The sequence below is a fragment of the Theropithecus gelada genome, chromosome 15, assembly GCF_003255815.1.
Source record: "Theropithecus gelada isolate Dixy chromosome 15, Tgel_1.0, whole genome shotgun sequence".
NCBI lineage: Eukaryota > Metazoa > Chordata > Mammalia > Primates > Cercopithecidae > Theropithecus > Theropithecus gelada.
The window spans coordinates 19,058,654-19,072,877 of NC_037683.1; the positions used below are offsets into that span (position 1 = coordinate 19,058,654).

At 55.4% G+C, this 14,224-nt stretch overlaps 1 protein-coding gene across 2 annotated transcripts in view; it reads right to left on the reverse strand.

Moving 5' to 3' along the window:
• Window positions 1-391: 391 nt before the first annotated feature.
• The window catches only part of DAB2IP (DAB2 interacting protein), a 217,109-nt gene continuing 203,276 nt past the window's right edge, over window positions 392-14,224 (reverse strand). Inside the window, exons 12-17 of one of the 2 annotated variants that reach the window (XM_025359837.1) lie at window positions 12,351-13,239; window positions 11,418-11,570; window positions 9,441-9,634; window positions 4,389-4,476; window positions 3,519-3,589; window positions 392-2,387 (exon numbers count right to left, since the gene is read on the reverse strand). In XM_025359837.1, coding sequence (XP_025215622.1) covers window positions 2,378-2,387; window positions 3,519-3,589; window positions 4,389-4,476; window positions 9,441-9,634; window positions 11,418-11,570; window positions 12,351-13,239 — 1,405 coding nt within the window. In that variant the 3' untranslated portion in view covers window positions 392-2,377. Of the gene's footprint in view, window positions 3,590-4,388; window positions 4,477-9,440; window positions 9,635-11,417; window positions 11,571-12,350; window positions 13,240-14,224 lie in introns of both variants that reach the window. The other variant, XM_025359838.1, reaches the window with a different exon arrangement.

Genomic DNA, 14,224 nt, shown 5'->3' on the forward strand with positions numbered 1-14,224 from the left:
GTGGATGCGAAAGCACTTAAATGCAGCGCCTGCCAAGAGCCAGTGTGTGCTGCAGTGAAGGTGCTGGGGCCGCCCTATCTCCCAGGAGGTGGTGGGGCCAGCGAAGACTTTTCTTCCAAACATGTCAGAGTCAAGGGAGAGCCTTTAAGAGGACAACTGCTCTACTCCCTGGTGCAGAGACCCCCCAACTCAGAGGAGGAGGGGCGATCCCAGATCACCCAGTGAGCCAAGCTGGCCAGACCACCACCACTGGCTTTAGGGGTATCCCTTGCCCACGACTGCCACCAGAGTGAACCAGATGATGGGGTCCCCTTGATAAAGGCCAGTGTCCACTCCGGACTCAGGGTCACCCCTATAACATCACACAGCTGAATGGAGACACGAGTCAGGCTTAAAATAGCTAAATAAATCTTTAATATTTCTAATTGCAAATGTACAGAAATTGCACAGCCACACAGAGTCTTAGAACACCAACAGCTTCCTCTGTACATTATTACATAGTTAAAAGTCGCAGCTGGAGGGAGGAGCTCCAGCCCAAACTCCAATGTTTGCATTTTTTCCTTTTCACATACTTACAAAAGAGGGGAGCTGGGACGCAGTGTGGGGGCTGGGGGGCTTTGTGGCTGAGTGTGTAGAAAAGAGGGGCTGTTTCCCTGGACAGTCTGGCTCCCGCAGTTGTGCGGGGCGCAAGGGGAGGTGTACTTGGGGCAGATGCTCTGGGGGACCGGGGCGTGTGGAGCTGTAGCCTCGGTCCTCCACCCCCACTCTCTGGGCAGTTGGAAAGAGTCCTCACTGACAGGAGGTTTGGCAGTTTCCATCACCCAGAACATGGAAGTTAAGGAAAAAAGTCAGTCAGGCCTCTGTGCTAGCAGGGAGGGCGTGGCTTTTTCCAGCAGAGGCTGAGTCTCAGTGACCAGGGGGCCCCAGGGCTGTGTTTTTCCCCAGCAGGGACTGTCCTTCCCTCCAGGGCCTCTGGCAATCCCATCCCTGGCTGCAGGCAGGGCCCAGCTCCTGGGAACTCAGGTTCTCTGTGGCCCGGGCAGGAGCCCCTGTTGACTGGCCCAGTGAAAGCACCCCAGCAGCTGCTACCCAGACAGCAGCTGCAAAGCCAACACATAAATGCCACAGGTAGGGAAAACAACCCCTGCAGACCTCAAAAGCCTCTTCCTCCTGCCCAATACTGTTCTCTAGATTCAGAAATAAAATAAAACCCTTGGGAGAGCAGCAGTCCCGGCCAGCCCTCGGCAGCACCAGGACCAAAGGATATGTACAACCATTAGGTGAGATAGTTACATTACAGTCAAACACCAAGAACATTTACAAAATCGGCAGACTTGCAATTAAGATAAAAATCTGTGAAGAGTCTGTACACTTTTACAGTTTTTGCACTAGGTAAATAAGGCTCTCGGCCTGAGAGCTCACCCACCCCTGCAAGGGCAGCTGGCACCGGCCACAGCGGGTGGCCTCCGAGCCCACCTGTCCAGGCCCTGGGAGCCTCCCCATATTGCTAAGGAGGCTCTGTCCGAGGTCACTCTACGAGGCAGCGGTGGGAGGGGGCTGGGGAGAGGAGGGCAGGGCTCACTGGGCAGTGGGAGGATGAGATCGGAGCCAGGCCCTGCCTGTGTGGTCACCCTGGTCTCAGGCACGAAGGCGCATGGGTGGGGACAAGACAGGAGTGGGGCAGGAAGGGGTGGGGGCAGGGCCTCTGCTCCTGCCTCCCATCTTCCTGTGGTCTGTGACCCCTGGTGGCCCAGCCCTCCCTCCACCAGCATCTGTCTCTAGCCTAACTGAATTGTAGGTTACATCTAAGAGCCCCTTCCCAGAGCAGCTGCTGTCACCTGTCCCTGAGCTCAGGGTGGATGCAGTATGGCTCTGGGCCACCCCTCCAGCACATCCACCCTTCCGGTGGGGCCTCTGTGGCACATTCCAGCTGCAGGGGCAGCGGGGTGGTTCCTGCAGCTCACCCTGCCTTGGTTCTGCTGGCAAAGGCCCCACTTCCACCCTTGTTACCCAGGGCCCTTGCTTGGAATCTGCAGGGGCTGGGAACAGACAGGGGCCGAGAGAGACCCAAGCTCCTGCTCATCTGTCTTGAAAGTAGGGGAGGGGCAGATAAGCTACGGAACAGCCTAGAGCTGAGGAAAACCTGCCCCAGCTGTGGGGTGCGCCCCTCCCCTCTATGCAGCGCCTGGGTCCTTGGCCGGGGGCCGGGAAGGGTGAGGAGGAGGCCGGCTGCACACACGGGGCTGGGTGCAGGCTGCTGCTGTCTTGGAGAGGGAGCAAGTCTAACATCCTCCAGGGCCGCTATTTCCCATGCAGTGCGCACGCTCAACTTAAAAGGCCCCTGTGTTCCAGCAAGCGAGCAAGCGGGCTTTTGTTTCTAATGCATACTGTGAAAGGAAAAAAAATCACAGTTATCCACCTTCTCAGGGCCTGCAGGCGTTAGAATCTTTTTTTAAACCATCACTCAGAGGAAGGATCACCTTTTCTCTCAGGGTGAGCACCAGGTGGCACTCCCTACAGGGCCACTGTGCCCTGGGTGTGCTGGGCCCCAGGAAAAGGCAGATACAGTGCTCAGAGCCATCTGGCCAGATCCACCCAGATCTTTGGCTTCTGGGAGCCCTAGAGCATCAGCCTGGGCCTGTGTGGGAAGTGTGGGAAGCTGTGGGTCCTCCCCACAGGGATAACAGCTCACAAGAAAAAGCCATGGCCTTCACTGGGTCTATCTGGCAATACAACTAAGGCAGGGAAGAAGGTGGCAGGTGGCGCTCTGGGGACAGGTTCAGAGGGGGTGGGTGGGTAAGAATCCTCAGTTCCTCACAGCCAGGAAGGTCCCAATAGGCCGCATGCAGTGGCAGGTGCTTCGGATGGAGACAGGCAGGGGACACTGACCTCCTGCCCTGTGTCCTCCTATCTTCCTGCCTGCCAACCAATCCACCAAGTGCCAGGTCCCACAGGACAGGGCTTGGCTGCCAGGGAGTCCTGGGACCCTCAAGGAGGTGAGGGGAAGCCACAGGTATAGGCCCCTAGTCCTTGAATCCCCCCTCCAAGAAGCCCCCTCCCTGGCATGGATGTGGGGAACATGCACTCGGCCAGATCCAGGAGGACAAGGACACGCCACATTCAGGAACCAACAGACATGTTTTTGGCAGGCCCCCTGCCTCACCAGGCTGTCCCCACTCCCCAGCGTGCAGTCTCTTCTGCCCGCACCCCACAGGGAGCGGCTGGTGACCTCGCCTCACGCTGCTTCAGTCTCTGGCGGCTCCCTCTGCGGCCACCTCCTGGACAGCGGCGGGGAGGGGAGGCTCGGCCCCCTGACACCTGCGCTGGGGCTGCAACCGTGGGTGCCTCCCCAGGCCGAGACCCTGCCCTTGGCCACCACAGTCCCCCTCTCCTTGGGTAGCTTCCTCCCTCCTCAGGCAGGTTAACAATTGCTGCTGTTTCTGAACTCGCCGTTCTCAGTAATCTGCAATTTGGTGGGGTTGGTGGGGGAGATGCCGTTACGGGCTTGCATGCTGTACCTCTCTTTCAGCTGGGTCAGGGCACTCATGAGGCGGGCATTGGCGGCATCCAGCGAGGCAATGCGCTTCTCCTGTGGACAACGGGGGTGTGAGCGGGGGTCATGGGACAGGCTCCTTAGGGGCCTCCTTAGGGCCTTGTGTACCTACGACAAGCACTGGGATAGTAAGGAATGGGGTGGCCTAGAGATGAGGGGGGCAGGCAGGCTCTAGGCTGCGAGCAGTTGGCAAGAGAAGGTGGGCAGAGGCCTCTGCAGCATCATGGACGCATGATGCCTGCTTATCATCCCAAATGGAGCAGCTCTGGTGCTATCTATGGGCTGCCTGAGGCCCCTGGGGCCGGCACTCTTGCTCACATGTGTCTGCGTGACACACCAGAGGTCACCGCTCCTGGTCTATGCAGTTTACAGTCTGAGCAAGGCCCAACCTACTCCTGGGCGAGTAAAGGAAAGCAGTGCAGCCCTGAGTAAAGGAGGCTGGAGCCAGAGAGCCTTTCATGTCTCCCCTCAATGCAGCCTGGATGCCACAGCTGTGAACAAGAGTCCCTCTGCTCCCTCTGACCAGTCTGCCATCACTCCTAACCCCACCTCCCTCCTGGTAGCTTCCACTCTTTGGTCAGCAGTCCTGGTGAAAGACAATACCCACCAAGAGCCCCGGCAGGGGAGGAGCTGTCTCCCTCCTTTCACAGCCTGTCCCAGTGAGCTTGTGGCCCACTAAGACCACAGGTCTGACTTCTCAGGGCAGAGATTCTGGTTTCTTATTCCCCTCAGTGTCTGCAGTGAGGTATGACTGAGGATGGAGAGGCTCAAGTCACCCCCTCCTAATCCCAGGCCCTTTAACTCTTGTGGCTGACCAAAGGGCCAGAGCCCCCACCTGGGCATCAATGATCTTCTGTTTGGAGTCCACAGCTGCTTGCATCTCTGCATGGTCCTTCTTCAGTTCTTCCTCCACAGACATCAACCTATAACCAGAGACAGGGACAGTCAGGCTGGCCCTGGAGGCAACAGAGGTGGGGAGGGTGTGGGAACAAGCCCATCAACCCCACGCAGAGCAGGGACACACTAGGAGACCCCCTCCTTGGGTCACAGACTTGCCTCCCATACTTGCCTGGGACAGAGGCCTTCCAGCCGACTCCCAGCAACTGACACTGCTGGGCCTCCTTCCTTACCTCCACATCCCACACTTGCTGCTCCTAAAGCCCCAGAGGCCCCTGGGCTGCCCCCTTCCCGATGTTCTTCTAGGAGCCAAGATGGGTGGGAATGGGTGTTAGATCTTCAAAACCCCTAGAGCTAGGCAGGTGCTGGAACGATGAAGGCCCTGAAAGGCTCTAGAACTTTTTCCGCCCTGCCCCTGCCATCTTCACAAAGTTGTGCAGACTCTGCACTGGGCACTCGAGGTACCAAGATGAATGAACTCTAGTTCTCTCCCTCAAGGAATTCACAGGGCAGGAAGCACGAGTAACTAACTACACCCTGCATGGAGCAGCTGCTCTAGTGGAAAGCTCAGGTCCCTGGAACAAAGAGCAGAAAGCAGTGACTTTTCCTGGAGGGTAGGCTGGGAGGTGGCACATCGGTAGGAGACATCTGAAGGACCGGTGTGCAGGTAGGACAATGAGCAGAGGCTGGGGGACACCATCTGCAGAAGCTCAGTGGGCAGGAGGCTGGCTCTGTCCTGCTGCTCCCTCCCTGGGAGCCCCCCCGGCCCCACCTGGCTGGCTCCTGAGACACTCTCACTGCTGGGCACTCCCACCTTCCCACTCTCCTTTGGCTTTGGGATTCCACACTCTCTGGGTCTGCCTGTCTCAGATGCCTTGTCCTGTCTGCCCCTGGACATGGGGGTTCCACAGGGCTTTGGCCTCAGCATCCCTTCTCCTTGTTCCGCACTCTTCTCAGATGAGCCCTCCACTCCCAAGGCTTCTCTCCATCCCTGCCCTCTTGACTCCTCCAGCCCAGAGCAGCCACCGCACCCTGGGCAAGCCCTTGGTCCACTCACAGCAGACACACAGGGAGCCACAGTGCCGGGCATGGGACTGTAATGGGGGCAGCAGGGCAGCAGTTCAGGGAGCACTAACCAGGAGGAGTGGTGGCAGGGGGGGACCCTCGGGGCAGGTTCCCCAGTACAGGAAGGTACCACTCTGAGGAAAGCTTGCGCTGGGGGTGGGGTGTGGGGAGGGTATTAGTTTTGTTAAGGAAAATTAGATTGGAAGGAGACTGTATTTACCCTCATCTTAAAAACAAATAGGGCCAGGCACATTGGCTCACGCCTATAATCTCAGCACTTTGGGAGGCCAAGGAGGGTGGATCACTTGAGGCTAGGGATTCAAGACCAGCCTGGGTAACATGGCGAGACCCCATCCCTTTATTAAAAACCAAACAAACAAACCAGAAATCTGGACATAATATAGGCAATGCAGTACAATAATTTCTAGGAGAACGGAAACCAACAAGGTGAGCCCAGTGAACGGCCTGGAAGCAGAGGGAAGGCAGAGTCAGCAGCCTCACTGCGCTGAGGAGACAGGCAGGTCAGGAAGGTCAAAGTGTGGGACTTGCAGGGCAGACAGCTAGAGAGGAGCAAGAGGCAGCGAGAAACTCCACACAGCTCCCAAGTGGGGGTTCCCCTTGTGACTCTGAATAATATCTGCATGCAGATGAGAAAATTACCAGGCTAGGCAAGAACCATCAGAAAGGAGAACACAAAACAATCCCAGAAGCAGTTCATGTTGTACCAGCAACAGTGGAGTGACGCACTAACACTGGGCATCACAGAGGACCGTGGAAGGAAACCCCCTCAGCAGCAGGGCCACGTTAGGCCAAGACTAAAGGCTCTGCAGGACGCAGCCTAACAAAACTTAAAAGGAAACCCCGAGAGGATTGAACAGATTCCAAGTAACCTCACTGTCTCCCAGAACAAAGCCCCCAGAAAGGATTTAAAGGGACACAAAAACATTCAGCACCTAACTGTAAGATTCACAATGCCTGGCATCCAACCAAAAATTACTAAGTATACAGAGAGAAGTAGAAAAACTCATAAGCAGGTGGAAAATAAATCAGTAAAAACAGACTCAGATGTCACAGATGATAGAATTAGACAAGGACATGAAAACAACAAGGTATTATAAATACATTCTACATGTTTCAGAAAATAGAAGTAAAAGCACAATGAGAATTAAAACTGATGGAATTTAAAGCAAAATGGAAATTCTAAGAGGTGAAAAATATAATCATCTGCAGTGAAAAAATACTGGATCAGATTAATAGCAGGTTACACACTGAAGAAGAAATAATTAGCAAACTTGAAGACATAGTCATAGAAACTATCAAAGACAAAAAACAGAAGAAAAATGAAGAAGATAACACAGCATCAGTGATATACAGGACAATATGAGTCAGCCTAATGCACGTGTGCTAGGAATCCCAGACAAAGAAATGCGGGGAGGTGGGACTGCACACATACAACCCAAGACCCAAGAAACTAGAAGAAAACCACACCAATGAACATCACAATCAAACTACTGACAACCAGTGATTTAAAAAAAAAAGAAAAAAGTATCTTACAAACAGCCAGGGAAAACAGATACATAAAGTACAGAGGAACAAAGACAATGACAGACTCCCTGTCATTACAGCCTCAGGGTGAGGGCCAAATCTGGACCATTGCCTGTTTTTGTAAACAGCCATCTCACACAAATAGTTCTGCTACAACAGCAGAGCTGAACAGTTGCAATAGAGCCATATGGCCTACAAAGCCTCAAATACTTTTGATCTGCTCCTTTGTAGAAAGTTTGCCAATCCCTGCCCTAGAGCAAAAAAGAGATACAGCTAATAAGTCAATAGGAGACAAAATGGAATCATAAAAAAATACTCAGTCCAAAAGAAGGCAGGAAAAAAAGAATAGATGGTACAAATAGGAAACAAGGCAACAGATTTAAATATATCAGTAATTACATTAAATGTAAATGGTCAAAACAATCCAATTAAAAGGCAGAAACATTTAGACAAAAGCAAGACCCAACAGTATGGTGCCTTTAAAACAAACTCACTTCATACATATAGATGAGTGTTATGCTCTGAATGTTTGTGTCACCCTCTAAATTCATACATTGACACCTAACCCCCAAGGTGATTATCTTAATAGGTAGGGTTTTTGAGAGGTGATTACATCATATGGGTTTTGCCTTCAAAAATGGGATTAGTGCTTTTATATTATACAAGAAGCCCAAGGGAGCTTGTTCACACCCCCGACAATGTGAGAACACAGCAACAGGGCACTATAATATGAAGCAGAGAGTCCTCATTATACCCTGAATCTGCTGACATTTTGATGTTAAGACTTCAGAACTGGGGACAATACATTTTCTGTTGTTTATAAATTACCCAGTCTAAGGTATCTTGTTATAGCAGCCTGAATGGACTAAGACAATGAGTTAAAGGCACGAGGATGAAAAAAGCTATACCATACTAACACAAATCAAAAGGAAGTTGGGGTGGCTACATTAATAGCAGACAAGACAGATTTCATAGCAAAGAATATTCCAAGGGATAAAGAAGGTGATTTTTATAATGACAGAGGTTAATTCAACAATAGTACATAAATAGCCTAAATGTGTATGCACCTAAGAATAGTTTCAGTGTATATAAAGCAAACACCAGTTGGAATGAAGGGAGAAAGAGAAAAGCCAGTAAGGATATGGAATACTTGAACACTATCTACCTAATTGGCACTTACATTAAGGAGGAAATATTCCAGGACTGGTTAGTAGAAACGAACGTGTTAAGCAAGTCTCTGAATTCAGAACGTGCAAGTATCAGAGAATACAAACAATGTGGAGAAGGCAGTTAAATTGAAAAGTATTTCCATTCTTGGAAACACACACAAGGTGAGCCAAGAGCAGAGCTGGCGATCAAGTGAACAGCAGGTTTCTAATCACCCTGGTTTCACTCATGTTAACTATTTTATAATGAACAAAACTACAAGTAAATGAAACAAACAACAGTCAGGAACAGAGAAACAGGTCGTCTAAATAGGAGGAATCCGGGAAGGCCTTATGCCATGGACAAAGCATGGAGTGGAGGCCTTCCTGGCTCTTGCACACCTGCTTGGTCTGTCCAGCTGATGGGGTCTTAGACCAGGCCAATGCAAACAAGACACACTGTCTGTCCTCCTGTGCTTGGTATTAGAAGGAAGTAAACTCCACAACTGGGACCCTGGGGTTGACTGCACTCCCTGCCTGACATCAAGGTAGACATGCCCTACCCACAGGCAGAGACAGAGATGGAGGCGTCACCATGGGGCCTGACATAAGCCTTCAAAAAGATGAGAGTCAGCATTAAAACTTGCTGTTCCTCTGAAGCCCTTTCCCAGATAACCCAGGCTTAAAACTCAGGATATCAGACTGGCACCATCCCCCTCTCCCTCCCCACCCAAACCACTCCTCTTAACAGTTCCCAGCTCAGTAACTGGCACCTTGATACGCCCACACCCAGACACTCTTGGTAGGAATCTGGGGGCTATGCTGTGTCTTCCACCTTCACCTTCTGTACGTAACTGATGCTCATTCCCACTTTTCTTACCCTGTATTTGGTTCTCACTGTCTTTCCTGGCACCCCCTAATCCAGCTTCTCAGCATCCCTGAGAGCGCTAAGATGGCATGGCTCCTTGTAGGGGCTCAGGCCCATCAGGAGCCAGCTGTCACTGGTCCAGCCTCATCCCCAGCTTTGTATTCTGCATGGGCTGCCCACCTTCTAGGCCACCTTCTGCCTCCAGGCCTGTGCTCACGCTGTTCCCACTGCCCAGCCACTCTCTTCCCTCCTCTTCTCCACACTCAGCTCATCCTTTGAGGAGGCTCTCCCACCAGGGGCCTCCTTGAAGGCAGTGATGGCTGCCCTGCCTGTGCCTGTAGCCGGGCCAGACAGGTGTGGGCCCCACCTGCTGATGATGCCCTTCATCTGGATGTCCTTGTCCTCCTGCTGCCGCCGCAGCCGCTCCTCTCCCTCCTCCAGCCGTGCCTGGTACTCCAGCACCAGCTTCTGCGTCGTCTCCTCCTGGCACTTGAACAGGGTCTCATACTCCTCCAGCTTCTTGGTGGAGATTCGCAGCTTGTCCTGCAGCACCGCCAGGTCCTACCAGGAGAGGAGCATCCACGGGCACAGCACCCAGGACACAGAGAGCACAGCTTCGTCAGCCCGAGTGGGAGGAAGGGTAGGAGGAGCCCCACTTGGAAGGCCCCAGTGGCTGTGACCCGCCCACTTCATATAGCAAAGAGATGCCCAAGGAGCCCAGCTGGTGGGGGCTGCAGCCAGACGTGTGCCTGTTTCCCACCAGGGGTTCTCCACTCCAAGCTCCCAACCTGACCTGTATGGCTATGGCGGGGATGAAGACTCAAACCCAAATCCCAGGAGTAAGGGTGTAACTAGGGCTTTGAACTTTTTATGACAAAGGTTAAAGAACCCTTGGATATATGAAGGACGTGTGACAGCACCCTGAGAGGTGGGAGCTCTGCAGGAGGGGAAACTGAGGCCCAGACAAGGAGACCATGTCACATGAAGAGCGACTGACTAGCAGGGTAAGATCCCAGCTTCCCAGCCTCTGTTTGAATCTAAAGCCAGAGGGTGGCAGTGGCATGAGGAAATGGAGAGAGAGAGAATTGAAAGGCAGGTGGTCCAGGCTCTGGATCTGCCTCAGTCCAGCACAGACCCCAACCATCAGGGAGCAACAGGGATGTGGATGAGGCTGGGAAGCGGCGTGGCTGCACAGAGGAGCCAGGTGCTCTGTGCTGAGCAAGGAAAGGCCAGCGCCGGGATCGAGAGGGGCCAGACGCCATGAGGACACAGGGATGCAAAGAGCCTGGAGTGAGGCCAGGCCTCCTCGCTCCCCAGCCAAACTCTGGCTCTGAGAGCACTGTGTCCCCTGTCCCCTGGTCCCCTTCACGTAACTATGGTGAAAGCAGGTGGATGTAGTGGACCAGGGATGGTGGTGGCGGCAGGATGCAGCATGGAGATGGGCCTCGCCTGAGGCCAGGGAGAAGTTCTGCCATTCTGACCCCAATACTCTTGCTCGAGAGGCTGCCACAGGCTTTCCTGGGGCCCGGAGGGGCGAGAGCATCCAGAGGGGAGTGGAGAAGCGCCTGCCGATCTGGGGCCTGCGCTGGTTCCTCCGTCTACATGGACTGCAGCTGGCAGTAGGAGACAAAAACTACCCCCCGATCCAGAGCAGCTGCCACAGCTGGAAGGCTTGGGAGACCAACAAAGCATCCCCCTGCCCCAGCAGATGCTAGATGTGTGTGGCAGAGTGAGATTTTGATTTTCAGAATAGGTTCTTTTCCCAGGAGTGAGGAAGAAAACATCTCAATGGTAGCCTGACCCCACCCCCAATGCTGGTAACTGCTGTTTCTTTCCCAGGCCCTGGTGGAGACCAGAGTGGTGAAGACCCAGGCTGTGGGCAGGCACAAGCCCCGGAGGCCAGGCTGGGGTGGCTCTCCCAGTCATCCTGGGGACCCATGCCTCTGCCTCCTCAGGTACTAGGCTCCCTCAGGGGGGCTCTATATGTCTCTTGGGCACCCTCAGCCCCTCAACCCCCAGATCCTCAGGAAGCTCAGCTGCCTCAGTTGCCCCAGGCTAAGGAGCCTTCCCAGAGGTCCCAGGAGTCAGTATATCTAAGACAATTCCCTTGTGATTCCAATCTGTAGATGGGAAGCCTCAGGTCTAAGCTGCTAATCCATCCCTCTTGTTACTTTTCTTCCAGACCCCACTGACTGCTATCCTCACAGGGAACAGGGGCTCAGAGGGGACAAGCCCTTCACAAGGACACAAGCACCCACTGCTGGGGGACCTGGGGGAGAGACTCCTACCAGCTGCTCCAGGAGGCAGCCCCGCCCTGCCCCGAGCTGCCAGGGTCCAGCTTTACCTTTTCTGCTTGGCTGAGCTCGTCCTTACTCCTTAGCCTATCCCTGTGGGGGGGGTCTGGGCCCAGGCCCTCGTCTTCTAACAACTGCGCGTTCATGGTCAAGAGCCAAGCGGCTGTGCGGTCCAGGGCATTGGGGCTCACGGGTGAAGGGCCCTACAACGAAACACAGCTGTGAGGGGCTGGAGGGAGGCGGAGGGCAAGCAGGAAGGGCATTAGTGGCCCAGGTGAGCCACAAGGACAAGCAGCTCTGGGACATGGTGGGGAGGGAAGGGTCCTCCAGCTGACTGAGCGCCTACAGAGGCAGTCCCCACCCAGGAACTCTGTCTCTCAGACAGTAGCCGAAGGCAGAGCCGACAGGTGCCAGGTGGCCTCCTGAGCAGCACCCTCTGCTGCCAAGGGGACAGAGAGTGACCCTGCCACTGGGGGCACCGGGCCAGGCTGAGCTGAGAGGAGGACAGGGCCAGGCTGGGCTGTCAGCCCAAGGCACCTCCACTCCAGACACCGCCTGCAGCCTTTGGGTGACAGGGCCATCCATGCTCCAGGTGGTTGTGCCTGGAGGTCTGTCCAGCCTGTGAAAACATTTTGGGAGGGGAGTGTGGGGCCAGAGTAGGGCAGGATGACTCCTCCTTTGGGTGAGGGCTTCGACAGGCTTGGAACTGAAGATGAATGCACTCTTTCTCTCTGACCCCAGCCTGCCCCTAGGGGCACTGACAGAAGGGCCTGGAGTTCCCCAAGGCTACAGTGTCCCTGGTTCACAGGATTCAGGAAGAAGCCAGGGGGAGGGGGTGGTGGTGCATGTGGCAGGCTGGTGGGATGGGATGGCAGCTGGGTGAGGGAGGAGGTGAAATGACTGAGAGGAGGAGGATGGTATGGGGTATGACAGCCCAGCTGGGCCCAAGTGCCCAGCCCTGCCCTCTGACTAGTGGCACTGACCTGCTTGTGCACTGACCGTGGCTTCAGTTCTGGGCTGTCCCCCTTGGAGGAAGAGGACTGCTGCCTCAGGCGGGTACTGGGGCCTGCCCAATCAGGTGAGGCTGATGCCAGGGTTCCGCTTGAGGGTCTTGGGTACTGCAGGGTGCCCAGCAAGTTGGGGGGCGTCCGGCCGCGGGGGGCAGGAGGTGGCGGCGGGGGTGGGGGCGGAGGCTGGTCGATCCTCCTCTGGGGGCCAGCACTGTTCTGCCGTGGCACCGTGGGCTGCCCGCCTTTTTCAGTCAGTGACATCTGTCGCCGTGCCAGCTCACCGGGCCGCCGAGCCAGCTCCTCCGCGGCAGTGCTGAAACTTCCCAGCTTGGCAGCGGCCGCCAATTCCTCGCTGTTGCTGTGTGAGCTCAGGGAGCTGTGGCCCTCAGAGCCTGAGTCGCCAAGGCCGCGGGGTGACAGCGGCAGGCCAGCCGCCATCTGGTACACAGGGTTCTGGAAGGAGAGCGGTGCCAACAGCTGGGGCCGGCCTGGCGCGCCCTCGGAGGTGCCTGGTGTGGTTGGTGTCTGGCCTGCCCGCCGCACCGTGGCCAGCCCTGCCAGGCTCACTGGGGTTGCCCGGGCTGGCCACCCAGCCACCAGCTGAGCTGCAGGGGCCTGCCCATCTGTGGGGAGGACATCGGGGCCCGCTGGGGAGCCTGCCTCCCCATCCAGCGCACGGGCATCCTGGAGGTCCACCATGGAGAGGCTCTTGCCACCGTTGGCCATCTGAAGATCAGGCTCGTTGGCTTCCGAGTAACTCGAGCTGCGGGCAGGTGAGGGCTGGACCCCGGAGGACCTTGTGACAAAAAACAAGTCCTTGTTTTCGGGGGTTGGAGACGGTAACCGGGTGAAATCTATCAGACTGCAGGGAGACAAGCACACACAGGGAAAGAAGGGGAAAAGAAGAACTGTGAGTGCAGCCAAGGCGGGTCCAAACCGACAGCACCCACCAACCTGCCGGGGCCTGGCAGCCCAAGCCAGCGCTGGGGAGATGGATGCGCTCGGGTAACAGGAGTGGGAGAATCCGGGGACCAGAGGCTGAGGCGGCTGCTCCTGCACAGAACCTCTTCTTTAGGGGCCAGCACTGCACATTTCAGGCCGCGCTGCCTGGAAGACCCCTTCCCTGTTCAGCTGCATCTTGGGACAATGGGTACTGGGGCCTGGCTTGCTCTGGAAAACTCCTCCTCAGCTAAGCCCTAAGCCACAACTCAGTGGCTCTCTGCTATCCACGGATCCTGCATTGAGAACTCCAACTTCAGAGTCACTGGGTTCCCTCTGCCTCTTCCCTCTTGTTCCTAATCAGACTGGTAACTGAAGTGGGGGCCCGGTGAAACCTCCTCTTGCCCAGCCTCCTGCTGCCGCTCCCTTGTTTGACTGGCAGGCGGGGGCTGGAGTTCCTGGCAAAAACAAGGAATGAGAGCAGGCTCCATGGAGAGCATGACTCGGTGGGAGGGCTGCACTTGCCCTGGCCTCCTCCTCACTCTACGCTTTTCTCTGGCCTCTCCCTGGCCCCTCCCCAGAAGCTAGCTCCTTTGGAAGAAAGCATAACTGTGGTGGGGGCCGGGGGGGCTTTGGAGAGAAGAACGTGGGTGGGGGGAACTGAAGGCAGCAAGGACTTGGGGGGGTTGATATGGCTTGGAATGCGGAATGGGTTGGCTTAGCCTCAGATGGCAAGGAAGCGCCACTCCCTGAGATGGGCAGCAGCAGCCACTCGGGGCTGCAATGCTCATCGGCCTGGGAGAGCTGGCTAGAGCAGCAGATGAGCCAGGAAAGATGGAGAGCAGTGGGAACCTGGCTGCCCAGGCCACACGCCAGGTCAGTCTTTTCAGAACTCACGGGCCCGACTG